Raw genomic sequence first — 27,304 nt, 5'->3', positions numbered from 1 at the left:
TCCCACTGCTGAACAAGCAAAACACTGCACTATGCTAGCCAGGGACTGTGGCACCCAGAGGACAAATTCTCAAGCTTAGGCTATTGCCACAAAGGTTAAGGTAAAGGGGATGCGGTTGACGCTGTGGTCTAAACCACTGAGCCCCTTGGGCTTGCTGATCAGAAGGTTGGCGGTTCGAATCCGCACAACGGGGTGAACTCCCATTGCTCTGTCACAGCTCCTGCCAACCTAGCAGTTCAAAAGCACACTAGTGCAAGTAGATAAATAGGTACCGCTGTGGCAGGAAGGTAAACGGTGTTTCCATGCGCTCTGGCTTCTGCCACGGGGTTCCATTGTGCCAGAAGTGGTTTAGTCATGCTGGCCACATGACTCGGAAAGCTGTCTGTGGACAAACGCTGGCTCCCTCGGCTTGAAAAGCAAGATGAGCACCACACCCCATAGTCGCCTTTGACTGGACTTAATTGTCCAGGGGTCCTTTACCTATTGCCACAACAGAATTTCCTTGGGCAGAAGCAAATAACTGAGCAAAGCCCTGACCAATGAGAACCAGGACTCCTGCTGAGCCCTTTCGTCTCTCTGCCATCATCAGGTTTTGCCCACACTTTCAAGCCAATCTTTGCAGGGTTAAGGATGAGAAACTTTGCCAAAGTAGCAGAATGTAAGAAAAGTGTTTAGCAGTCTAGCATCTGGGTTATGAAGAAATTAAACTTGGTTGGTTAATTATTAATCTGTCCCAGCATTTGAATAAATACAAGAGTGTGCACCCACAAAGCATGTTATGTGTGTGCAGGGTGGGTAATTAAGACTCCACCCCATCTCATGCTAGCAGCACACCTCCAATCCCAGGACTTGTCTGCTGGCAAGATGATCTTGGCTCTGCTAAGCTCCCCTTTTCCAGCCTGGGCCAAGCTTCATGGAGCAGGGGTGTCGTCAATGGCTACTGGCCAATGGTGATTATGCTGACCCCATAGAAGGGGAGAGTGTTCTTGTACTCGGGTCCTAGAAAGGATGCTGGACTAGATGGGTCTCTCACGCCTCCCTGATCCAGCAGCCAGGCTCTTATGCTCTGCCTTGCAGCACAGCTGTCCATGCAGTGTGGAAAACAAAAGGAGGCTGCTTTAAGAGGGGAGCTGTAACTTGAAGCCTGCTGATGGCTGGGCTGGGATAGCCTGTGGGCTGGCAGCTACAGCAGCAGCAGCCCAGGCAGATGTGAAGCTCCACTCACACACAGCCTGGTCAAGAAGGACTGCAGTGGAGGACAGGAGCCTGAGGTAAGGAGGTGCTCAGAGGAGCTTATTCCAGCTGCCCAGGGGTGTGGATGGGTGTAAGGCTACTTTCCTTTGGGGCGTAGAGCACAGCGCAACAGGACGGCAAAAGTCAAAAGGAAAAAAAGGTCATATTGGGGTGGGGGACATGGGAGCAATGTCCATTTTTTCACCCTCTTCCGTCTTTACTTTGTCTCTGCAACAGAAACCAAATGAGAGTTTAAGAGAAAGCACCATCAGCTCCACTGGTTCTGCCCAGGAGGCAGCATCAGTTAAGAGCCAGGCAACGCCTCCATTTTTTCACTTGGAGAAAGAAGGTCCCAGTGTGAGATTTTGTAAGAATAGGACTGTTTTTGTAAACCCTACCCAGGGCGCCAGGGTGCTAATGGCAGATCCTCTGACAGCTGCAAAAATTCCACCCTGAGAGAACAAAGCCTCAGTCCACCTTTCAGAAAGAAACCTGCCTTTTTATTTCAGACTTGCAGATGGCAGAGATCACCCACCACCTCGCCTGACAGCTCCTTTTCTCTTGCCTCAGGTGCCTCTGGTGTGTGTGGGGGGGAGAGGTTCAGAGTCTAGATTCTTCTCCTTCATAGAAGCAACGTACAAAGGGGGTGGGGGGTGGACCACCCTGTCCCAGGAACCACCCAATGTTGGCTAAAGTAGTAGCTCTTATTTTTCTCATTTTGGCTGTGTGCTTAAGTTTTGTGCTAATGGGATCCAGATGTCTAGGCCCACTCAAGCAAGCAAGCAGAGTTTCAGCATAGGTTTTTGGCAAATGTGGAAATTCTCAGCCTGGCAATGGTGATCAAGCTGGAGCATGATCATCTCCCTTTTGAGGCCCTCTTCCCCAGTATGGAATGGGGTTACGACCACCATGCCAATAGCCATTTGCATCTAAATAAGGCATCACACACACACACACACACACACACACACACACACATCTCTCTCTCTCTCTAGTTCTTCTCTGGTCACCTCGCACAATTAGGGAAGGGACTGAGAATAAAACTGCCAATGACATAATGCCATTATAAAAATCTATGGTGTGGCTGCATTTGGAATACGTGTCCAGTTCTGGTTGCTTCATAACAACAACAATTTATTTATACCGCGCCCATATAGCTGCGTTTCCCCAGCCACTCTGGGCGGCTTCCAACATAATATTAAAATACAGTAGTCCGTCAAACAAACTAGAAAGGGATATTGGAGAGCTGGAAAAGGTTCAGGAAAGGGCAACGTTTGGGAAAGGCAGCTAAGAAGAGACCGGATAGAGGTGTCTAAAACCAAGCCTGGTGTGGAGAAAATGGATAGAGAGAAGTTTCTCTCTCTCATAAGACTAGAACTTGAGGCTTAGGCTGAATGTTGGAAGATTCAGAGCAGAGGAAAGAAAACCCTCTCTGTGGAACTCGCTCTTGCAGGAGGCAGGGATGGCCATGAAGCTGGATGGCTTTAAAAGAGGATTAGAGAAATTCACAGAGGAGAGGGCTATCGATGTCTGCTGGCCACAATGGCTGTGTTCTGCCTCCACTATTGGAAATAGTAAATGCCTCTCCATACCAGTTGCTGGGAATCACAAGTGGGGAGAAAAGCATGCTTGAGACATGACCACTCTAGATCTGCAGTAATTTGAAACTTTTGTGCCATCCTGGTGATTTGGCTGCCTTCCCTTTAATTGTAGCCTTTTAAAGACCTAACTACTATTTCCACATAGCCCTTGTGGCGCCAGCTTTCAGGGACATGGCTTGGGCGTCTGCTGGGGTTACAGGCTACCCTTTGGACTGGATGCGGCATTATCTAAGTCTGTCCCCTGCAAACACAAGTGATGAATTCATGCCAGAATTCTGCAAAACCAGAGGTCTGCTTCCCCTCCCCCGGTCCATTTGTAGGACTGAAGGACTCACGATGGGGAACAGCAGCAAGAATACTTATTGCGAAGTACTGGAAGACACAAGAGCTACCCACTCTGGAAGAATGGCAGATGAAGGTGATTGACTACATGGGCCTGGCAGAAATGACGAGCAGAATCCGAAACCAGGGAAGAGAAGCAGCGGAAGAAGAATGGAAAAAATTTAAGGACTATTTAAAGAAATATTACAAAATTAATGAAAGCTAGAATGATGTTGGACTAGAAAATAAATGGTTACTATTAGTAATGGATAAGATAAGGAGAATAAGGAAGACTAAATTAAATTTAAAATAAGGGAAGATTTGCTGAATAATTGATTAGAAATTGGAATACAGAAAAGGGAGGCATGAGGAAGTCGGAGAAGAAAGGTATAAGAAAATAAGATCTGAAATTGTACTTGTTTTTGTTTTTGTTTGTTTGTTTGTTGTGTTTATTGTATTGTATTGTAATGTTTTTGTGGTTATAAAAAAATTCTTTAATAAAAATTATATATAAAAAAAAATGAAGGACTCACGATGGGGGAAAGAGGTGCCTGTGGCAGTCCAAGGAATTGCTGGTCTGGAGTTACTGCACAAATTATTAGAAGTTATAGGGAAGTCTTTCCTGAGGAATACTCAGCTTTGCTACTGGGGCAAAGTTAAAAGCTCAAGGTTTTGATTCATGTTTAGGACCGTGACAAGCACTGGACTTGAGCTGTGGTTCTTCCATTGTTTCTTGCTTGGAATATTCACAAGGGGGGTGGAAATAGTAAATATTACTTGTAGTTTTATTGCTTCTGTTGGCTCATGGGAGCAGGGCAGTTAGTAAGACATCAGCAAGTACCAAAGCCAATGCCCACTGCAGTCTTCTCTTTAATGAAACAGGAAGTGAGATTTTCTTGGTTTGTTTTAAATGAAAGTCCTGGGAAATGAGTTCCTGCCTCAGTGTTTTGTCCTGTATTTGCAGCTCCAGCTCCAGAGAGAAGGCTGAGGGGGACAGCAGTTAAACTTGTTCGTTCTTTCCTCTTCAGGCCCCGCCATGCGACATCTGGTGGTTCTTCTGTGGCTGGGACTCCTAGCCATCTCCTGCAGAAGCCAGGACTCTGGTACCAGGAGCAGCCCACAGGTCTGTCTGAGGCTTCAGGGCTCCTCCCAAAATACTGCATTCTGCATGTCTCCTTTTGTTTAAAAACTAGCAAAAAGGGGCAGGGACGGGCTGCATAACCTAGCCCATGGCAAGCTGGGGATGAAAAACCATATGCTGCCTTCTCGCTTTTGTACTTTGAGAAGTCCCTAGGATGATTTTTAAAATTTTAAAATATACATTTATAAAGAAACCAGAAGTCTTTCTGTTAGGGATATTAGGAAACGAGATAAAAAGAAAAGATTGTAAATTCTTTCAATATGCAGTAACAGCAGCAAGAGTGTTACTAGCCCAGAAATGGAAACAGCAAGAAATACCGACTGTGGAAGAATGGAGAATGAAGCTGTTGGACTATGCGGAGCTGGATAAATTGACAGGAAAGATTAGATACTTAAGAGACCAAAAGTTCATTGAGGACTGGGGGAAATTTGTGGAATATCTGGAACATCTAAGTGAGGGACAGATAACGCTAATGGGATTTAAAGAAGCACTGTGAAAGACTAAGAGATATTGTCTAAAGCGAATAGAAAGACAGATATAAATAATGTCAATACAAAATTAAGAAATGCGTAACTTAAATTATAACTACGGATGATTTACGGATAAGCTGGAGGAAGTCCTGAAAAGGAATATGTTGTGAAATTTTGATGTGAAACTAATATGTTTTTTTTCCTTTTGATGTAAATTAATAAAAATTCATTTAAAAAAAAAAAAGAGAAGTCCCTAGGATGTTTCTACAGCGGCCTCTGTTAATCTAATGCCCTCCAGATGTTTTAGACTACAGCTCTCATCAACCCTTGTCCAAAACATCTGGAGGGCGTGGCGGCAGCGAAGGCTCTCTTTAAGGCATTCAGACAAATGGAAGGAATCTTAGGGACAGGACAGTTCTGAGCAAGCAAATTTTGCCTTTCACAGGATCCTGAACCCGACAACACAGAGGGAGCGGAGGAGGAGGACGACCCCTTTTTCAAGAGCCCTCTCAACAAGCTAGCAGCTGCCGTCTCCAACTTTGGCTATGACCTGTACCGCCAGCAATCCAGCCAGGCTCCCAGCGCCAACGTCCTGCTGTCCCCCTTCAGCATTGCCACTGCTCTCTCTGGCATTTCCCTTGGTGAGCTCATTTCTGTTCCATCCTTTCCTAACATCAGCCATTCTGGGAAGGCGAATTTCACAGGCCTTTTTCTTTGTGGTTCGTAGGGGCAGGAGAACGGACCGAAGGTATAATCTCTCGTGCTCTATTCTACGACATGCTGGACAAGGCCGGGATCCACAGCACATACAAGGAGCTCCTGACCACCATGGCGGCTCCCTCCAAAGGCCTGAAGAGCGTCTTCCGCCTCATCATGGAGAGAAGTAAACCTTGTGACCCTGCTCCCCATGTCACAGGGGATGGCAAAGAGGCAGCCCAAGGCAGAGTGGACGGCCACGGGGAACATGGTCCAGCAAGCAGCAATTCCTGGTCCCCAAAGCAAATCATCCGTACTTGCAGGATGTACCCATTTGCCTTGGTAGGATTGGATATTTGGGCAGCAGGTGCCGCCTAACCTAGCCACTCTATTAAAAAGTCCGTCAGTCTCATGAGCAATTTGGCCCAGGCTGTTTGGAGCCAGTGAGCACCGGCCCAGCCTCAAAGCCCAAGGCAGAATTAACGCCTGCCTTCTGCACGATTCTCACTGTTTTCTACAAAACAGTTCCTGTTGAGAACTGCTAAAGTTACTTTAGATTTAGTGCCTGGAAGGGTTTTTTCATTGGCTGCCTCTGGGCAAGTGGCTCTATACAAGTAGGCTGGACCAGGTCACCTTTGGCTGCCTCCACACCTGTGGCTGCATGAGTACAGGCTGTTAAGACATCACCTCCAAGTACTGAGCAGGATGGGAGCTTTCTGGTCTCACCCCTCCCCACTCCCCTAGGGCTGAAAATGAAAATTGGGTTTGTGAATGAGCTGGACAAGGCCTATGGAGTCCGCCCCAGAGTGCTGAGTGGAAACGCCCGGGCAGACCTGCAAGAGATCAACAACTGGGTGCAGCAGCGGACTGGCGGGAAGGTCACGAGGTTCTTTGGCGAGATCCCTGCTGGAATTAGCATCCTGCTCCTTGGGGCAGCCTATTTCAAAGGTAAGGGGAGACATGCCGAGAGAGGTGCTCAAGGAAAGGAGAAGGTAAGGTCCAGTGGCGGGCACCTTGGGGTGACAAGAGGTGTCTCAAATTCCTTGAGGTTAGGATCACAGAGGAGGGTGAAGGCTGGGCTGTGTCTTCTGCTTCTCCCCAGGGGGAGTCCCTGTTCCAGCTGAAGCTTTTCGAAGAAGGAGGGAGTTAGGAACTCAATAACATTTCTTCACCTTCTCTAACAACAGGGCAGTGGGTCACCAGGTTTGACACCAGGCTGACTAAGCTGCAGGACTTCCACCTGGATGAGGGCCGGACGGTGAAAGTGCCCATGATGTCAGATCCCAAAGCCATCCTCAAGTACGGCTTTGACTCTGAGCTCAACTGCAAGGTCAGTACAGGGAGCAGACCCTGCAGAAAGGGTCTCCCTGCCTGCTTCACAGTATAAGGGCAGGCAGGCCTTCCTTCACCAGTTGCTCCCTCTCATCACTAAATTGGTGACAAGAAGGGAACAGCTTCATTTGGCCAGCTAAATCAGGTGAGGGTAGCCAAAGCGTCTCAAACCCTCACTGAGTTAGGGACTTCCCCTGCATGTGAAGACAGGCTCTGGCAGATAAGAGGAGGGGAGAGCAATAGGGGGTCCAATGGTCAAGAAGGCAGTTTCAGCACGTGCCGTAGAGAGGTGAGGAGCAAGCGGGGTTTGTCAACTGGGGAAGGCAGTCTATCTAGAAGGAAAATTCTGGTCCTAAACCTCCACTGCCTTGTGGGATATTTTCAGGAGAAGAAAAGGCTCAGGAGTCGACCCTACACAAGTCCAGAGCGGAATCCTTAAGATAGTTGGATGACGCTTTGTAGGTCTCCTTCCAGGAACTCCTGCCGCCAAACGTATTGCTCTGCTTTCCTTTGGGCCACATAAATGAGGCTGAGAGAGGCATCTTGTCTTCTGGGCAGCCCAGGACCTCCATATACTGTCCAGACTTGCTCCCCAGGGAAGTCACTTCGGTGCTGGTGGTGGTTTGACTTCGCCTCTGAAGGCACATTCCTTTGTCTCTCAAGACAGACAACATTAATTAATGCACTTTCAGTGGCCCAGATTTGTTATTTGCCCTTGTCCCCTTCTTCTTCCCCCCAAGAAGCCATTCCTGTTTAGCCACGCTGCCACTGAGAAGCGGCCAGATATTGCCATCTGCCGAAGATCACACATGGAACCCTGAGGATGGATTTGAACCTCTGCATGGATATGCTATTGAAATATAAATGTGTGCCAATGATGTGCCTCCATGGGTGGCTCTGCCCTGCTATAAGCTAAAACTGGCCAGCAAAGATTCCCCAGTTCCTTGCAGGTTGGCAACTCATTCACACACCTGGAGCCGTCCCTCCCACCCTGTGGCTTCTCTCAGAGGCCCAAGTCAGAGAGCAGCACAATCCATTGCTTGTTTGGGCTGAAGCCCAGGAGAACTAGGCTACATAAGATGGGGTTATTTTGGTTCATGAAGAATTGCAAATTTTGCAAGTACAGTGGTACCTCAGGTTACAGATTCCACTAGCCCAGAAATAGTACCTCGAGTTAAGAACATTGCTTCAGGATGAGAACAGAAATTGTGCTCTGCGTGGTGGCAGCAGGAGGCCCCATTAGCTAAAGTGGTGTTTCAGGTTAAGAACAGCTTCAGGTTAAGTACGGACCTCCGGAACGAATTAAGTACTTAACCCGAGGTACCACTGTATGTCAATTTCTGCAACACATTTGCAAGCTAAACTTGGAAGCTGGGGATGAAAAAGAAGGGATTGTAAACTGCAGCTTATGCACTGAGAACAACTTTGATTGGGTCATCTCTTTCATTTTCAAAAGTGCCTCTCTTCAAGTGGTAGGACCCTAGCCAGCTGCTGCAATAGAGAATGAAGGGTGTTCTTAAGTGTTGCAGGCACAAATGCCCAAGGATATATGTGTGCGTATATGTGTGTAGGCAGGATTCAAGCCTTCTAAACATCCCAAGACCCCAGTTTCCACCTGCCTACGACTGTTGCCCCGGCTCAGTCAACAACTCCCCCTTTTGCTTCCCAAAGAGCTGCACCCATAGTCCCAGTGACAAACACATCCAAAAATCCTCCTCTGGAGCATAAGCTTCTTCCCACAGGCTGGGAACAAACGGGATCCCCTGGGCCGTGGCAACATTTCCCGAGCCATCTACGATGGCCAAGACATGCATGAACAGAGGGAAATTAATTACCTTTGTAACAGTGGGGCAGACAGCTCACTCTGCAACGTTCTTTGGTGGGGGTGGGGTCCTGGGCTGAGCGAGTGGGTCAAAGCCCTGCAAGGAGCACAGATGGAGGAACTCCTCTGAAGTGTCAGCACCTAGCACCTTTCACTTTCTCCGACTCCCCTTTCTAGATTGCTCAGCTGCCCCTGGCAGGAAGTGTCAGCGTCATGTTCTTCCTGCCCCAGAGTGTGACCCAAAACATGACGCTGATTGAAGAGAGCCTCACCTCCGAGTTCATTCATGACATAGACAGGCAGCTGAAGACCGTCCAGGCGGTGCTGAGCCTACCCCAGCTCAAGATGACCTCTGAGACGAACCTTGCCAGCACACTCCAGGAAATGCGTATGTACCCAGCCCAGTTCTGCAGCTGAGGTGGGGCGAGAGCGTCAGTGCAGTGCTGCACTTGGCGAAATAGGCACACCCAGCAGGGTGGATGAAGCACTGCAGGTTACAAGCCCCGTCCCTTCCCTTATTTTTTCACTGGCTGCCTTTGAACATGGAAGGCCATTCCTAGTTGCCAAAGCTAATGGACACAAAGAGACTCTGTCCACGTTGGGGATGGGCAGGATAAGAGGCACATGCTTTGCCTGAAGAAGGGCCTCAGGTTCAATTTGCGGAGTCTCCAGGTGGGCTGTTTCCCTTCCAGTCAGTGCAGACACTGCTGAGCTAGATGGCTTGGTCTAAGGCTGCTTCCTCTACTCTTCCAGTGAACCCGTCTAATCTTCTGTACAAGTAAACTGCACTTGTGGCAGCCATAGGGCAACTGCAGGAAGCAATGTGACCCTTGGTGCCAGTTTTTAGTTTACTGGATGGCGAGAGGTCTAGTATCACTCATGTAACTTCCAGCCAACTGGACTGTGCACTGAGGGCCACAGCTCTATGGTGGAGCCCCCGTCCTGCATACTGAAGGTCTCAGCTTCAGATACCTGGATGGACTCCCTGCCTGAAACCCTGGAGCGTTAGTGCCAGTCCTGCCCAGACCAGGCTGAGCTCAGTGGACTTATGGTCTAGGGATAAAGCAGCCTCCTCTTTTCCCATGCACTGCCTTGGTCCAGCCATGTCAGCACCGATCTTCCTTGCTGGCCAACTCTCCCTAGTTTGTCAGTGTTGTCCTCTTCTTTTTGGCTAGGAGCCCAGGAGACGCAGCTTGGCTGCACCCCTGGCCAGTTCTCCCCCCAGCTAATGAGACATCCTCCTTCCTCACAGGGCTCCAGGCACTCTTCTCGACTCCCGACTTCAGCAAGATCGCTGTGAAGCCTGTCAAGCTCACCCACGCACAGCACAAAGTAGTCCTTGAGCTCAGAGAAGACGGCGCACGCCCTGTGTCTGCTCCAGAGATGACCGGACCCCTGAACTTCGCCATAGACTACCACCTGGACAGACCCTTCCTGTTTGTGCTTCGGGACAATGACACAGGCACTCTCCTTTTTATTGGGAAAATTCTGGACCCTCGGAGTGCTTAGACCCCCCCCCAAAAAACCCATCAGAACAGCCTGTGGTCATCGGGGAGGAAATGGGTTGGGGGTAGGTAGGTGGGGCCCGACTGCCCTGTTGCACTCTTGCTGTGCCCCACAACTGTTTATGCTTACGTGCTGCAATAAACATGCCCCAAGAACAACTGTGTGGGTCTCAGTAGTTCATTATCTTGTTGGTGACAGAGAAAGCATACCAGGGGAGACAGAATTATTGAGATGGATGGAAGAGATAGCAGAGAAAAGTTACCTCTGTCCCCCGTTTTTCTTTCCCAGTGTCCAACACAATGTTCTCACCACTAGGCAATACCCTACTCCCCAGGGATCCAGAGAATCTTGTGTGCGCTTTGGGGGAGGGGGTTGCCTTCCAGCAGTCCCGCCTGGACCTCTGGAGGGGCTCTGCCCTGTGTGTATGCACCTGTATGAACCAACAGGTACCTCCCAATCCTGTGACTTGAGGACCCCACTCCCCCCCCCCGATACACAGATGCACCTGCCCCTCCCAAAGCATGTATTTGATGGCAGCCACCTTCCATGCACTGAGGAAAATTTCATGGCAAAGGATTGCTGGTTCAGTGGTGAAGAGAGCATGTTTTGCATGGGAAAGGTCCAGCCCAGCCATCTCCCAGTGGGAAAAACCCTTCTCCACCTGGGATCCTGCCTATGAGAGGAGACCATCCTGGGTTTGTTGGCCCAAAAGTCTGACTTGGCACAAGGCAACTTTCTATGTCCTCCTTGGAACAAGTGGGCAGAGGCAGGAATGGTTTTTCAAGCCTTTGGGGAAGTTTAATGAAGTTTGCCAATATCACATGATTTGCTCCCTGCCTCTGGCTGCCCAGAGTACAAAGGGCGTGTCCTTCCCATCATTCAGGTGTCTTCATCCCCGCCAAGGGTACCAAACAGCAGCCTAACCGGGCGGCCTGCATGTTTCTCACTCACGACATCTTGGGTCTTGCACTGGCAACAGAGGCTCCGGCTCCTCTGAGCAAGTCCTCCAGGCAGGCTTTCATCTCTTGCAGCTCTTGCAGCTGGGTACTCTGGGGGCCAAAGTGCCTAGACAAAACATTCTCAGCCTCCTGGATGGTGTGCAGGGCTTCTGGTACAGCACGCCTGGCCACAGAAGAAAAGGAGGCATTCTTGAAAGGGCTGCAGCAATGGCTCCCTCCCCTCAACAGAACCCCAAGCTGAGCTCTGGACCTAATCTCAGCCACCCAAGATGAAGAAGAGTCCAGAAGGAGGAGAGGCTGAAGGGAGGGAGAGCAGGAGGCCTCAGGAAGGATGAGGAGGGATGGAGGTTCTGGGGAGTTAATTATTAGGAAGAACTTTGTGTTATGTAACAGCAATTTGTCCACAATCTGGACAAAAATCTCTCTGAAAAGCAATTCATCCTGACCGTGGCAGGGAGGGGGAGAGGGGGGGGACTAAACCGCCCCCTCCACATGGCTTCCAGGCTTAGCAGCTGCTATTTACATTAAAAATATACACATGTTCTTAACATGCAATTAACTTCCCATGTGATTCAGCCCTTGAGTAACACAGCAAAGTGCTCCGGCTCCTTTTGGAGGGTTCCAGTGAAAAGTTGGCTCTTGCGGACACTTCCAGAACAGGACTTTCTGCCTTGAATAGAGGCAGGGGTCAGATGAGGCAACCCCAAGACATGTCCCCCAGTCCTATGACACAGGTAAGTCCATTTTCTCCACAGCCCCTAAGGGGATGCAGGGTGGGCCACAAAACCCCTCTGTGTGAACCCGTCAGCTGCTTTCCCTAGGCCAGCGCTGAAAAGCCCCTTCTGAAAAGCACGCTGCTCCTGTCCACTGCTATGCGGAAGCATGTGCCTTGTGAGCCACCATAGGGGGCGGGGGAGGGGCACTTACCCATTGAAGAGGACTTGTGCCAGTTTGAAGAGCTCCTGGCCTGCTTCTATGCTGGAGGGGCCGTAATGGGCTTCCACAGTCTGGATGCTGCTGCGTAGATGCCCTGCTGCTTCCTGCCACTTCCCTGGGTAAGATTGGGAGCGAGGTAGGAGAAATAACGTGGGAATCATTTTACTGGGCGCCAGAGTGCTTCCTTAGCCTCCTCACAGCTACTGCTTCATGCTCTCATTATCTTAAATGCTATCTATTTACGGATTACGGAGGGCTCTAGCTCTAAGCAATGGTGGTTGCCTGTATGCACGTATTATCTCATGGGCTGTTATCATCACAGCCCTGCTGCCAAGCTCCCATTTTAAGATTATATGACCCTTGCAAAATCAATCAATCATGCAAACTTATTACTCAAGTGCAAACTGCCAAATATCAGTGCAAAGTGATGCATATTGGAGAAAACAAGCAGACAGACAAACAAACCAACCCCTAACTCCATATATGCAGACTTAGGGGATCTTAGCTGGCAGGGCTTCGGGTCACCGTGGTTAGCTCAAGGACAATGATAATTCAGAGTCTGATTGTGTCAAAAAAGGCAGATTCCATGCTGGAGGATGTTGGGGAAGTGGCTGAAAATAAAACTGCACTTATCGTAATGCCTTATGTAATTATTTGTTGCAACCAAACTTGGAATAAACATAGTGTACACAGTTCCGGTCACCCTGATTCAAGAAAGGATATCAGAGAGCTGGCAAAAGGTGTCCTCAAAAGAGGACAAAATGATGAAAAAGCTGGCACACCATTTTTACAAGGAAAGGTTGGTACATTTGGGCCTTTTCGGTTTAGAAAGACAATGAATGCTGTGGGGGATGTGCTAGGGATATATGCAGTCATGATCAGCTGATGGGCAGGAGAGCTGAAGCAGGCTATATTGCCTGCACAGGGATTGCAAAGCGCATTGCTTGGGATTCCCAAGAGCCTGACAGCCAGCAGAGCGCTTGGGATTTTGACAGTTGGGCCGGACAGGTTACCTGTCACTCATCTGTTATCATAATTACATCATCTGATTAGGAGGTGGGTTGGTCTGCAGGGGTGGGGCCAGATAAGGCTCTGGCTGGCAGAGCCAAAAAGGGTTCCCCCCCCTAGTTTAAAAGAGCACCTTACCCAGAGTGACGCAGGCCTGCGCCAGGCGATCCTCAATCTCTCCCACCATCAAGTGCGCTGGAGAGAGGAATCTCTTGGCATCCAACCTGCATTTCAGAAGCAGCTCCATCGACTGATCTGGAAATTCAAGAAGTCCAGGCCCAATGCAATTGTGAGATGGACACATGACAGCCTTGGCCATATTCACAAGAGGCCTGTGGGGCAGATTTCTATTAAGATCTCTGTATTGTTTTGCATATGTGCGGCTGTGGAGGTTTGCTGTCGAGACAGATAAAAGTGTCACCTTTTGCTTTTAATGCTATTAAGGGCTGATTTGCTGTGAGAAGCCTTGAGTGGCTCATAATGCTGCAGAAAGGCATGGCAGAAACGTTTAAGTAGCTAAACCCAGGGCTTCCTGGTTCCTACCCGACTCTTCTAGCTACATAAGCTACCCAGGGAGAGGCCCTGCCTGAGTTTCTTGGGTGTTTTTAAGCCTCACACTTTATCTGGCCTCTCCCCTTCAGAATTTCCCAAAAGGCGGCTCCTTAAGAGGGAACAGCCTGAATACAACAATGCTGCCCCCATGTGGTCATCAGGAACACGACATCCTAGGCAAGGTCATTTCTACTTGTGCCAACTGGTCAGTGAGGAAGCAGCAGCACAGGACTTGTTGCAGAAGACGCTCACCTGGGTGGCCACACTGCAGAAGCTCCAAGGCTGCCTCGGACTGCAGTCGAAGGTCACAGAGCTGATGCTGGAAGTGATCCTCATGAACTCGTACTTCGCAGGCCCCACTGGAGCAATGGAGCAAACCCTCTGCACCCTGGAAAAACCCACCGGACAGCTCCCTGTTTGTATCGCATTACAGAGCCTCATCCATCACACCCCTGAGCCAGGTGGTGCTTGGGGGGAAAGGGGACCCCATAAACCGACTCAGGCACAGATCCAGCCCAATTTATGCAAAAAACGTTTTGAGTGTCTTTGCAGCAAATGACATGAGTGTTACTCTCACAATGAAAAACATTTAGAAGGGCACCGTAACTGGATCAGGCCAAAGGGGCCCCAACTAGTACATCCTCTTGTTCTCACAACAGCCAACTCAGCAAGAAGCCTGCTATCAGGACCTGAGTGCAACAGCAACTCCCCCCACTTGTGTTTCCCAGGAGGGCAGTATAAAATTTTAATGAATTAAAAAAATCAACCAACCAACTGCAATTGTTCAGAGGCCTTTACTGCTTCCAGCAGTAGCAGCAGAACACAGCCATTCTGGCTAGCAGCCATCAATAGCCATCTCCTTCTCCATGAATGTGTCTGATCCTGTTTTAAAGCCATCCAAGTTGGCAGCAATCACTGCCTCTTCTGGGACTGAGTTCCACAACTATGTGTGGAGAAATTCCTTTTCAAATATTCCTTTAGTTATATCACGAAAGGGGAAAGCAAAGGGATGAAGGAAGGCTAAAACCACCAGGCAAGCACACCACAGCGTGGACTGGTGTCCAGAAGCTGCAATGGCCATACGATGCCTCTTCCATGTCTAGGTGCCAATTGGAGGGGAACGACAGTGGGAAAGGCCTGTTTGCCTTCATGCTGGCTCATGGGAACAGAATGCCTGCCTGGAGAGGCCTGTGACTTGATGCAGAAGGGCTGCTCTTACGTTCTTAACTATCATAAGCGGAGAACGTCCTCAGCTTGTAAACTGGAGGGCTGTGCCCTGCCCCCCCCCGTCAAAGATACAGCTGCCCCGTTCAATACGGCAGAAGCAACCCTGTCAGAGCATTACCTGCTGCATGGGCTTGTGGCAGGCAGGGCAACAGAAGAGACCGCCCTGGGAGGATGCTCTCTTTCCGAAGTTGGGCTGCAGCTCCTCCAAGCAGGGCAGACAGCGACATTCAAAGAAATACTGAGAAAGGAGCTGCTTACGCCTTTCGGCAGCCTCCATCCTGCACCTGTGAGGCCCTGTTGAGAGAGGACACAAAGAAGAGCCACAGGAGCCACAGCCACAAGGGGAAACTGATCTGGAGTGTAGGGTGCTTGCAAAAGCAGATCAAAGCCACTGCTCCCGCACCACGCTTTTCTGTGGTTCTGAGTCCAGCTTCCTCCTGCTGCCTTTGCTTTGCCAGAAACAAGCAGACTTGCCAGCAACCCCAATGTTATTTGCCCCTCCCAGTAACGTGGGCAGGTTGATTGTTCACAGTGTCTTGGCATTGGCATGATTTGTATCATGAAAGGTGGGATATAAATAACTGAAATGAATAATTGGAGACTTTCAAGAGCGTGGCTCTTTTGGTGCCCTCCTGTGTGCACCTTCCACTCTGGCCTGAGCTTTCCTGAGCTGGAGAAATTCCATGCACTCGGGTCACCCAGAAATGCGATATTGTGCTAACTACTTAAAAATTTATATCTCGCTCATCAGTTGGCTGGGTTCTCAAATTCACTTTAAATCCCAGATACAGTAATTGAAATAAAAATGATAAAATCGTAGAACTCAGCTGTAACCGTTTTGACAAAAAGCATGTTGAAATGTTGGAAAGAAGCAGAGAAGTTGTTTTCCAAATTCCAGCATCCTGAGGAATTTGAGAGCAGCTCCCCACAACTTCTTCAGCATCACCAAGAAACTGATGAGGCTGATCTGCAGGCATGAGGCCCTTAAGCCCCGTTTTCAGTCAAGGAGGGAGAAAAGGGAAAGGGAGGAGGTACAGGCAAAGATAAGATCCCAAGACCTACACCACTGGTACATTTTGGCTTCTCTTGAGAGAAGCATGACAGGGTTTCCAGGCATCAGCTCACCTGGTCCCCTCCTCAGCCAAATGATAGCAGTTACTCACCATAGCAGTGGAGAATCTCCTGCCCTCTTGGGATTGACTTCAAAGCTCTGACCTCTGCGGTTCTGCTGCTGAAAGTCACGCTGGTGTTTGGCTCACAGGAGTGGTTCAGGAGGCTGACCACGGGGTAGAGAGCTGTGGCCACACGCACCTGTTTGCTGCTCACCACTGGCCCATTTTCAGCCCCTGAGTGAAAGTGACAATGAGGCCTTTAGGGACAAGAGGAATCCATAAGAAGGTCAGAAGAGGCAAGATGGTGAGAGCACTATGGCTGAGTGGAGCACCTGAGGATCGCCAGCACCAACCGGGGAGGGGGGGGTTTAGCAGGTCCTGGACCTGGCTGGTCCCCGTGTCAACACTGCCACCACCACTGGTGGGGGGACGACAACCAGGGAGGCCACACAGAGCCCCCATCCCCACCAGTGGTCTCAACCCCACCAGGACTGGGAGCCCCCCACCAACGGCCCAGCGGACAACAGTCTTTATAAATTTTACACCCAACACAAGTGCCACAAAGGCGCTTGGCACCATCTCACTGACCCACCCCTATTGCAAGTGAAAGGGGGGACAGCCTGTTCTCAAATAAGGCCATTCATGCCAGATGAGACACAGGACCAACTGGCTGGGAGCCAAATGGTCTAAGCTACCCCAAACAAACACCTATATAACTACATAAAGATTACTCTCTGTAACCTACCCCCCAATCTTCAGCCCATTCCTAACACTAACCCCTGCTCTCCCCCCACCCACCACACTATATATCAGCACATTAGGTTTAATAGCCAGTATAAGGTGAGAAACACAGGACAACCCAGACAGGTTAGCAGGGAATCATCCCGTAAAATAGACAAACAAAATGGCTAGCTTAAAAGCAATTATACTAAATGTGAGGGGACTGGGAAACCTGATCAAAAGAAAGTGCACCAACTTGTAAGTAAACACCATGAAACCACACATTGCCTTCCTACAGGAAATACACAACCCACCCAAAGGAAGCCAACTCCTGAGCGAACCCCGCTTTAGTCAACAATGGGTGGCAGCTGGCTCAGGATAGGCCCTTCCTAGGAAAGCTAACCAATAAACTGAAACGGGGATAAATAGAAGAGGATGCGTTCACCCTGGTATGGCTCCCCTTAATCACATTCATAGCCCAACAAGACAAAAAGAATCTACCAACAGCATACAAATCAATCTGGCTTCCTGACCCAACAAGCCCTCCCCTCCTCATAAATGCAAACAAACCCCATTGCAGCCAACCAACCACACCCTGCCCCCCAATACCTCTCACTACCAATGAAATATATAATGTGAGTGGTAACTGGTATTCAGAGGCATTTACTGCCTTCAGCAGTGAAGGAGAGAACCCAGCCAGAAGAATCTGGAGGCCTTTGCAGCTTCCAGTTCTTAAAAGTGCTTCCTCATGTATAACACACTCTGCCCATCTCCTCTAGGGAGTCCAAGCATGAGAAAGAGCAATCCCATGTGTACTCACCTGACACGTTGAGTGCAGACACTGCCTGCGCATTGCACTGCAGCTGCAGCATGTGCCTCAGCATGGCCTCCCCTGGGACTTCCCACTCAGGACATGCTTTGCCAGCTTCTGGTCCTCCCTGGTCTTCAGGTGTGCTCTTCCCTGAAATGAAAGCCTCCAGACCAGCTTCTCCAAGCCTCTTGCACAAGGCAGCAACGCTCAGGCTGCAGAGGAGCCTGAGCTCAAGGCTGTGCTTTTCAGTGTGTGGCAAAAGGCAGAAGATGGCTTGGTAGGAACTGCTGTACCGCCCATCAGCATCACAGCCAGGAATGGAGGAGGCCGAGTTCTCTTCTACAACCACACTGGGAGCTGGTGCTTCAGCAACAGGTTCTGTCACCACTTCCTCTGTGTGTGACTGCTTTATTAAAGTGCTGACCTCTGCAAAGCCTGCCACCAGAACCGATCTTAAGGCGACATGGCAGAACACTCCCAATGTCAGAAGCAGTCCCCCGAAAGAGCACTCTCTGCTGTGGTAGGTCCTCCATGCCAGCTGGGCACAGGCATGGCTGCAGTACTTGGCATAGCTGCACCCCTGGCAGGGAACAGGCGACAGCAGCTGCTTCAAGCAATGGTGGCAGTGAAGATCTTCGTTAGCCGGCTGCCCATTCAACATGGCCTCTGCACTGCCTTGAAGCAAGAGGCTTTCCCCGGGGCATAGCACGCTTACAAAGGCCTCTTCCCTCACTAAGATTTCGCCAGGAAGGATATCCTTGGCTGCAACTAAATGGCGCCCTTTGCACGCAGAGAAGTTTAAGCTCACTGATGCAGAGGCACATGAAATCCTACTGCTCTCCTCCCAGGGCTCCAAATCCTTCTGGATCCTGTCAGACACAGCAGGCTGACAGACTGAACCACTCTTCCCTTTGCAGGCTTTGAGTTTCAGCTGGTTGAATTTACTAAGCAGCACATGATGGCTGGCAGCTTCCAGACTCTGGACTGCAGACATTTTCTCCTCCATGCTGTCTAGGGCTTCTGTCGCCTCCTGAAATCGACCTAGAGAAAGGAGGCAGTTGGCCTTCCGCAGCAACAGCTTGGGGAGCAGTTCTTCTGGGTAGCCCCCTCCCTGTGCCCTCTTAATGTCCTCCAAACAAACCTGCGGAGAAAATAAAGGTTTTCTGAAAGCTTGAAAAGGGGGTTGTGGATACTACAATGTCCTAAGCTCTGCTTATTCTGTTGCTCAACTTTCTTATTACATTTACAGCTACAACTAGGTCCTCATCTGCCCCACCACTTGCCAGCTTGCCATGTATACCGTGCAAGGTTCTCTTTGTGTTGTAAATGGCTTCCCCCAGAAGTGCTTACATGTTAATGATACTTCCCACACCCCTGCTCCCCCAAGCTGTCACCTTTCTACTTACAGGAAATCACTATCCTGCAGTTAACCTCAGTCAGGCACAATAAGCAGTGAGAGCTATTTTACAATCTTTAGAATCAGAGTGCATTACCATGTTAGAAACACAGGAAGTGGCAATATGCTGAGTGAGAATATTGGGCCATCTAGCTCAGTAAAATCTACACTGACTGACAGAGGCTCAGGCAGAAGAAGCCCTTCTTGGAAAAGCCAGGGGTTGAACCTGGGACTGTCGGAATGCAAGAACAATGCTCTAACTCTAAGCGATAACCCGGATTCCCCAAAGGTGGGGGAGCCCTACATATTGCAGTGCTTGCACTATATACACAGACACACAAATGCTTCTGGGGGCATGTGACTTTCTGACTGCCAGGCCTCCAACTGGAAACAATGGCTTTGGACAATGTGATGCTTGGTTGGCCCCAACTCACCTCAAACTGACCCAGGTGGAAAAGAGCTGCCGAGTGGTTGGCATAACACACTGCCATTTCTGGGCTGCCGGCTTCTGCGTGGGACAGTGCCTGGAAAGATCAGAGAAAGAGGAGGCCAAAATAAGTAGTGGCTAAAGGACAAGAGCTGGGAAGTTTCTAGTTGGAACCTCAGTTCAGCCACAGGAAACAGCTAACTGCAGAGGCAAAATGCACTGGTGTGCCTTCAGAAGAGGAGAAGAGTTTGGATTTGATATCCCGCTTTATCACTACCCAAAGGAGTCTCAAAGCGGCTAACATTCTCCTTTCCCTTCCTCCCCCACAACAAACACTCTGTGAGGCGAGTGGGGCTGAGAGACTTCAAAGAAGTGCACCTAGCGCAAGGTCACCCAGCAGCTGCATGTGGAGGAGCGGAGACGTGAACCCGGTTCACCAGATTATGAGTCTACTGCTCTTAACCACTACACACACACCCCTTCACACCCATCTCTCTTATGAGTGGGAAAGACTTTGATGGGGGCCTTCTCTGTGGCAGTGCCCAAAATGCTGAACTCCCTGCCCTAGGTTGGGATTTGCCTGGCCCATCCTTTTTATGGATTATCACTCCCAAGCTTTCTTTCTCACACACCCCTTTGGTGGCTTTTAGTCTCCCCGTTAATAGTTTTTGCTCTGCTATGGTTTAGCTTTGTTAACATACTAGCAGTCTCATACGTGGCACTGCTCAGGATTTCTAAGAAAACAAAAAAAGCAGACCAGTTTTGAAATCAGTAGTTAAAATCAGTGAAGTGCTGAAAGCTTCAGTCTGCTATCCAAACACCATCCAATTGATTCCAAACACAGATGAAAACCTGCTCCTTGATCTCACAAATGACCATGTAAGAAGACTGAGCTAAATTCCATTTTGAAAGGTTCAGTCCAGCATCTTGATTCAAAAGGGCATCCAGTTCTACCCAAACGCAAGACAAAAACATGCTCCTTGATCTCAGGAACAGCCATGCAAAATTGGCACTGTGGGTTAAACCACTGAGCCCAGGACTTGCCGATAAGAAGGTTGGCGGTTCGAATCCCCGCGACGGGGTGAGCTCTCGTTGCTCAGTCCCTGCTCCTGCCCACCTAGCAGTTCGGAAGCATGTCAAAGTGCAAGTAGATAAATAGGTACCGCTCCGGCGGGAAGGTAAATGGCATTTCCGTATGCTGCTCTGGTTCGCCAGAAGCGGCTTAGTCATGCTGGCCACATGACCCGGAAGCTGTACGCCGGCTCCCTCGGCCAATAAAGCGAGATGAGCGCCGCAACCCCAGTCAGCCACGACTGGACCTAATGGTCAGGGGTCCCTTTACCTATCTTAAAGAGGTGTCCAAATGCAGACAACTTTGCAAAATGTATATTAGATTACTGTTTTTTCTGTATATAAGATGTTTTTTGAAAGAAAAAAAAGAAGTTAAAAATTAGGGGGCATCTTATACAGGGACGGTGAATGCACAGGGGTTAAAAAAACAAAACATTCAACTTCCTGCAGCTGCTGTGAAGAAGCTGCCGGAACCGCCAAAGCCACTGTCCATCTCATGTAGCTGGCTTGGGCTGGTGCCCATGTGTGCACCCCCCCCCCCAGTGCTTTAAATAGTTAATGAAATATCAAAGTTGTTGTCTGGTATTTAAAATATTGATTTCTTAATTTGGGGTTCAAAAAAATAGGGGTCGTCTCATACATGGAAAAATATGCTAGATGGATTTCAGTGTATTTTTGCATTATTTGTGTTATACTGTAAGCTTTACTGAGGGTGCTCTGAGTGGAAAGCAGGGGGGGGGGATAAAAATCAAATAAATAAATAAATAAATAAATAAATAAATAAATAAATAAATAAATAGGTGTTGAGCGCCCTCACCCAGCCCCAGGTCTTTACCCTGGAATAGAGTACTGCTGCTGTTCTATACTCCTTTTTTCGAAACCATTTGTTCCCCTCCTCCTTGCAGGACAGAGTCATCTTAGGATCTTTCTTCACACAATAGTACCTGGACAGCCTGAGCAAATACTCTTCATCTTCAGGACTACAAGAGGAAGAGCAAGAGAGAGGGGGAGAGATTTGAGACAGGTGTGCAGGAGAGTCAGCACTAGAGATGTCACAGAATTCTGCCAAAACAGGAAATGAGAGCTGGAACGGCATTAGTTTGTGTGCCCATCTGCAAACAGGAATACCTATCAGGCAGCAAATACAATTGGTATTGGCTGTTATAATCCAATGCAAGAACATAAAAAGAACCAAAGGGGGCCCATTTAGTCCAGCATCCTGTTCTCACAGTGGCTTGTGGGAAAGCTGCAAGCAGGAATTGAGCACAAGAGCAACTCTTCTCTGCTTTGATTTGAGCAGCTGGTATTCAGAAGTATTGTTACCCCCAGCTGTGAAAGCAGAGCATAGCCATCATGTTGTTGTTTAGTCGTTTAGTCGTGTCCGACTCTTCGTGACCCCATGGACCAGAGCACGCCAGGCACCTCTGTCCTCCACTACCTCCCGCAGTTTGGTCAGACTCATGTTTGTGGCTTCGAGAACACTATCCAACCATCTCATCCTCTGTCGCCCCCTTCTCCTTGTGCCCTCCATCTTTCCCAGCATCAGTGTCTTCTCCAGGGAGTCTTCTCTTCTCATGAGGTGGCCAAAGTACTGGAGCCTCAGCTTCACGATCTGTCCTTCCAGTGAGCACTCAGGGCTGATTTCATTAAGAATGGATGCGTTTGATCTTCTTGCAGTCCATGGGACTCTCAAGAGTCTTCTCCAGCACCATAATTCAAAAGCATCAATTCTTCGGCGATCAGCCTTCTTTATGGTCCAGCTCTCACTTCCATACATCACTACTGGGAAAACCATGGCTTTAACTATACGGACCTTTGTTGGCAAGGTGACGTCTCTACTTCTCAAGATGCTGTCTAGGCCTGTCATTGCCCTTCTCCCAAGAAGCAGGCGTCTTTTAATTTCGTGGCTGCTGTCACCATCTGCAGTGATCATGGAGCCCAAGAAAGTAAAATCTCTCACTGCCTCCATTTCTTCCCCTTCTATTTGCCAGGAGGTGATGGGACCAGTGGCCATGATCTTCGTTTTTTTGATGTTGAGCCTCAGACCATATTTTGCACTCTCCTCTTTCACCCTCATTAAAAGGTTCTTTAATTCCTCCTCACTTTCTGCCATCAAGGTTGTGTCATCTGCATATCTGAGATTGTTGATATTTCTTCCGGCAATCTTAATTCCAGCTTGGGATTCATCCAGCCCAGCCTTTCGCATGATGTATTCTGCGTATAAATTAAATAAGCAGGGAGACAAAATACAGCCTTGTCGTACGCCTTTCCCAATTTTGAACCAATCAGTTGTTCCATATCCAGTTCTAACTGTAGCTTCTTGTCCCACATAGAGATTTCTCAGGAGACAGATGAGGTGATCAGGCACTCCCATTTCTTTAAGAACTTGCCATAGTTTGCTGTGGTCGACACAGTCAAAGGCTTTTGCATAGTCAATGAAGCAGAAGTAGATGTCTTTCTGGAACTCTCTAGCTTTCTCCATAATCCAGCGCATGTTTGCAATTTGGTCTCTGGTTCCTCTGCCTCTTCTAAATCCAGCTTGCACTTCTGGGAGTTCTCGATCCACATACTGTTTGAGCCTTCCTTGTAGAATTTTAAGCATAACCTTGCTAGCGTGTGAAATGAGTGCAATTGTGCGGTAGTTGGAGCATTCTTTGGCACTGCCCTTCTTTGGGATTGGGATGTAGACTGATCTTCTCCAATCTTCTGGCCACTGCTGAGTTTTCCAAATTTGCTGGCATATTGAGTGTAGCACCTTAACAGCATCATCTTTTAAAATTTTAAATAGTTCAGCTGGAATACCATCACTTCCACTGGCCTTGTTATTTGCAGTGCTTTCTAAGGTCCATTTGACTTCACTTTCCAGGATGTCAGGCTCAAGGTCAGCAACCACACTACCTGGGGTGTACGAGACATCCATATCTTTCTGGTATAATTCCTCTGTGTATTCTTGCCACCTCTTCTTGATGTCTTCTGCTTCTGTTAGGTCCTTACCACTTTTGTCCTTTATTATGGTAATCTTTGTACGAAATGTTCCTTTCATATCACCAATTTTCTTGAACAGACCTCTGGTTCTTCCTATTCTGTTGTCCTATTCTGTTGTTTTCCTCTATTTGTTTGCATTGCTCGTTTAAGAAGGCCTTCTTGTCTCTCCTTGCTATTCTTTGGAAATCTGCATTCAATTTCCTGTATCTTTCACTATCTCCCTCGCATTTTGCTTGCCTTCTCTCCTCCGCTATTTGTAAGGCCTCGTTGGACAGCCACTTTGCTTTTTTGCATTTCCTTTTCATTGGGATGGTTTTCGTTGCTGCCTCCTGTACAATGTTACGAGCCTCCATCCATAGTTCTTCAGGCACTCTGTCCACCAAATCTAAATCCTTAAACCTGTTCATCACTTCCACTGTGTATTCATAAGGGATTTGACTTAGATTGTATCTTACCGGCCCAGTGGTTTTTCCTACTTTCTTCAGTTTAAGCTTGAATTTTGCTATAAGAAGCTGATGATCTGAGCCACAGTCAGCTCCAGGTCTTGTTTTTGCTGACTGTATAGAGCTTCTCCATCTTTGGCTGCAGAGAATATAATCAATCTGATTTCGATACTGCACATCTGGTGATGTCCATGTGTAGAGTCGTCTCTTGTGTTGTTGGAAAAGCGTGTTTGTGATGACCAGCTTGTTCTCTTGACAGAACTCTATTAGCCTTTGCCCTGCTTCGTTTTGATCTCCAAGGCCAAACTTGCCAGTTGTTCCTTTTATCTCTTGATTCCCTACTTTAGCATTCCAATCCCCTATAATGAGAAGAACATCCTTCTTTGGTGTCACTTCTATAAGGTCTTGTAAGTCTTCATAGAATTGGTCTATTTCAGTTTCTTCAGCACCAGTGGTTGGTGCATAAACTTGGATTACTGTGATGTTAAAAGGTCTGCCTTGGATTCGTATCGAGATCATTCTATCATTTTTGAGATTGCATCCCAGTACAGCTTTCGCCACTCTTTTGTTGACTATGAGGGCCACTCCATTTCTTTTACGGGTTTCTTGCCCGCAGTAGTAGATGTGATGGTCATCCGAACTGAATTCGCCCATTCCCGTCCATTTTAGTTCACTGATGCCCAGGACGTCAATATTTATTCTTGCCATCTCATTTTTGACCACCTCCAACTTACCCAGGTTCATGGTTCTTACATTCCAGGTTCCTATGCAATATTTTTCTTTACAGCATTGGACTTTCCTTTCGCTTCCAGGCATATCCGCAGCTGAGCGTCCTTTCGGCTTTGGCCCAGCCGCTTCATCAGCTCTGGATCTACTTGTACTTGCCCTCCGCTCTTCCCCAGTAGCATGTTGGACGCCTTCCGACCTGAGGGGCTCATCTTCCAGCGTCATAACTTTTATATGCCTGTTGTCTTTGTCCATGGAGTTTTCTTGGCAAGGATACTGGAGTGGCTTGCCGGTTCCTCCTCCAGGTGGATCACGTTTGGTCAAAACTCTCCACTATGACCTGTTCATCTTGTGTGCCCTGCTCGGCGTAGTTCATAGCTTCTCTGAGTTCTTCAAGCCCCTTCGCCACGGCAAGGCAGCTACTAGCCATTGATAGTGCTCTCCATGCATTTGTCTAATCTTCTTTAGAGCCATCTAGGTTGGTGGCCATTGCTGCCTTTTCTGTCCACGATTCGCTGTCATTATTTGCCACATGCTCCCCTCCGAGAAATGAATGGCATGGCACTGCATAACAATCACAAATTAACGCTGTTATTAAATTTCACCATAGTCAAGCAGCTACCTCAACGTTTTTGGTTTTTTTCAGAAGCCGAACTGCAGAGGAACAGCATGCAGGCTTCTCAGCAAAATATTCACACACATCACTCAAAGTTACTTACTGAAAAAGAGTCAAGGAAAGAAGAAAGCTGTCCCTGAGCGACATGGAGTGACAAAGTTGTTCCTTCAATAATGGCTGCAGTGAAGTCAGTTTCTGGCTAATGTAAAGCTTCCATTTTTCCACAGGTAAGTCCATGATAAGCTAGAAACAAATCCATCCAAATTTTGATTAACCATTCAGAGGCTATACAATCTACAGCTATTTGATAATGCACTGGTGTTCAGCTGGTGGGTTGGGACTCACTTGTGGGTCATAGAATCACATAACTGTAGAGTTGGAAGGGACCCCAAGGCAGAGCTGTCAACTTTTCCCTTTTCTTGCGAGGAATCCTATTCGGAATAAGGGAATTTCCCTTAAAAAAGGGGAAACGTCGACAGCTATGCCCCAAGGGTCATCTAGTGCAAGCCTCTGTAATGGAAGGTTAAAACAACAGCACTACTACAATGCAAATATATGGTAAAAGATTAGGAAAAGTGCCCCAAATGGACATTTGTGTTAAAAGTGGGTCCTGGGCATGAAAAGGTTGAAGATACCTGATTTAACAGAGGGTGAATTTAGACCAGAGCAGGTGGAAAATTAGTAGTAGTAGTAGTTTATTAAAGTTATCCTTCATCCAAGGATCACAGGGCGGTTTACAATACAGTATAAAAACACAAAAATACATACTCTAATAATGACAAAAATACATAATCTAATAAATTGGGCATTTAAAAAAATCTCTTGCATCAAAGACATATGAGGGTGTGCTTCTGGGTGCTAACCAGGGATGAGGAACCTGCTGTGGCTCTCCCTTCAAATGCCTTTGGGCTCCGAATTCTTCTTGGCTCCAGCAGTCAGCAAAGATATCCCCCACACCTACCATGCAGCCTATTTCACAGGGTTGTTGTGAAGGTAAAGCTGGGGCAGGTGAGTATGGTGCTTGTCACCCTGGAGGGAAGAAGAAGCAGGACAAGGATGATGACAGCAATAATGGTAATGCTCCAAAAAGAACTACAAATTCCATTCCCAGAGCTTTCATCCTATGCTGAAACCACACCTCTTCCCCCCTGGCATTTGGCACTTGAGAGAGAACCATAGGACTGTAGAGTTGGGGCAACCCCCTGCAATGCAGAAATCTCCACCAACACATCTATGACAGAAGGCCTTCCGACCTCTGCTTTAAAAACCTCCAATGAAAGAGTCCACCACCTTCTGAGGGGGACTGTTCCACTTTGAACATCCCTTATGGTCAGAAAGTTCCTCCTGATGTTGAGTCGGAATCTCCTTTCTTGCAACTTGAAGCCATGGGTTTGAGTCCTACCTCTGGAGCAGAAGCAAGCAGGCATGTTCCTCTTCCGTGCGACAGCCCTTGAGATATTTGAAGATGGCTCTATCTCCTCTTTTCCAGGCTAAACACCCCCAGCTCCTTCAACTGTTCCTCATCAGGCTTGGTCTCAAGACCCTTTGCCATCTTGGTCACCTTCCTTCCTGCTTCTCAATATCCTTCTTAAATGGGGGCAGCCAGAACTGAACATTGGTCTCTTTCTCTCTACCCACCTCACAAATCTTCATGCACTTCATACCCAGCCTCGCATTGTCATTGCAGTGTTTTTTTCATTCTTTTTAATTCAGAATTTTAAACTGTTGTGACTCACCCTGGAACCTGCAGGTGAAGGTTGAGTAGTAAGTTGTAAGTATACTGATAATAGAACTATAATAGCAGTGCTGCAAAAGGAGGGCAGGAGAAGAAGAACAATTCCCTAACCACCCGCTCTTGCTTCTCGTACCCCGCCTTTCCCCCAGAGAGGCTCAAGGCGGCAGAGAAATCTCTTGGCCCCTCGCCTGTCAGAGAAGGGGCCTAGTCCGACTAAAACTTAGACACAACCCCGTCATGCTACTTGAGCGAGGATAATAATAATAATAATAATAATAATAATAATAATAATAATAATAATAATAATAATGGCGGCAATAACACCGCACCAAGGAAGAGCGGAGGGAGGCTGTTCGGTGCCCCCCTCAATCTTCTCGCCGCCCCGACCACCAAAGGCGCCTCAGAAGAAGCGCCCGCGCGGGAATCTGCGCGCCCCTCCTCCCCCCGTTGTTTTCCAC

The 27,304-nt window shown here is 48.3% G+C and overlaps 2 protein-coding genes across 6 annotated transcripts; one reads left to right on the top strand and one right to left on the bottom strand.

Moving 5' to 3' along the window:
• Positions 1-922: 922 nt before the first annotated feature.
• On the top strand, positions 923-10,280 carry SERPINF1 (serpin family F member 1). The gene is made up of 8 exons (XM_053366399.1): positions 923-1,271; positions 4,184-4,278; positions 5,212-5,407; positions 5,494-5,649; positions 6,207-6,410; positions 6,650-6,792; positions 8,794-9,004; positions 9,869-10,280. Exons 2-8 carry the CDS (start codon positions 4,192-4,194, stop codon positions 10,123-10,125), a joined length of 1,254 nt encoding a protein of 417 aa, XP_053222374.1. The 5' UTR covers positions 923-1,271; positions 4,184-4,191; the 3' UTR covers positions 10,126-10,280.
• Positions 10,281-10,895: 615 nt separating this feature from the next.
• Positions 10,896-27,200, bottom strand: SMYD4 (SET and MYND domain containing 4). 5 transcript variants are annotated; one of them, XM_053366393.1, is made up of 12 exons: positions 27,176-27,200; positions 26,073-26,140; positions 25,215-25,354; positions 21,177-21,321; positions 19,278-19,367; positions 17,457-18,588; positions 15,968-16,150; positions 14,923-15,098; positions 13,830-13,965; positions 13,164-13,280; positions 12,009-12,132; positions 10,896-11,244 (listed from the first exon to the last, which is right to left on the bottom strand). In XM_053366393.1, exons 2-12 carry the CDS (start codon positions 26,073-26,075, stop codon positions 11,070-11,072), a joined length of 2,421 nt encoding a protein of 806 aa, XP_053222368.1. In that variant the 5' UTR covers positions 26,076-26,140; positions 27,176-27,200; the 3' UTR covers positions 10,896-11,069. The 5 variants fall into 5 exon arrangements, with proteins under 5 accessions (XP_053222368.1, XP_053222365.1, XP_053222366.1 ...); XM_053366390.1 differs by lacking the exon at positions 27,176-27,200 and adding an exon at positions 26,848-26,950; XM_053366391.1 differs by lacking the exon at positions 27,176-27,200 and adding an exon at positions 26,402-26,755.
• Between the last annotated feature and the right edge of the window lie 104 nt (positions 27,201-27,304).

Source organism: Podarcis raffonei, chromosome 15 (genome assembly GCF_027172205.1).
Source record: "Podarcis raffonei isolate rPodRaf1 chromosome 15, rPodRaf1.pri, whole genome shotgun sequence".
NCBI classification, from domain to species: domain Eukaryota; kingdom Metazoa; phylum Chordata; class Lepidosauria; order Squamata; family Lacertidae; genus Podarcis; species Podarcis raffonei.
Note: the sequence above shows the minus strand (reverse complement) of the source record. Positions and strands in the feature narration are given on the sequence as shown.

Coding starts and splice junctions, on each gene's coding strand:
- SERPINF1 (XM_053366399.1), top strand. CDS start 4,192: ATGCGACATCTGGTGGTTCTTCTGTGGCTGGGACTCCTAGCCATCTCC. Junction 4,279..5,211: donor GTACCAGGAGCAGCCCACAG/GTCTGTCTGAGG, acceptor TGCCTTTCACAG/GATCCTGAACCCGACAACAC. Junction 6,793..8,793: donor ACTCTGAGCTCAACTGCAAG/GTCAGTACAGGG, acceptor TCCCCTTTCTAG/ATTGCTCAGCTGCCCCTGGC.
- SMYD4 (XM_053366393.1), bottom strand. Junction 18,589..19,277: donor TCCACCTGGGTCAGTTTGAG/GTGAGTTGGGGC, acceptor TTTTCTCCGCAG/GTTTGTTTGGAGGACATTAA. Junction 13,966..14,922: donor GCCACAAGCCCATGCAGCAG/GTAATGCTCTGA, acceptor GGGTTTTTCCAG/GGTGCAGAGGGTTTGCTCCA.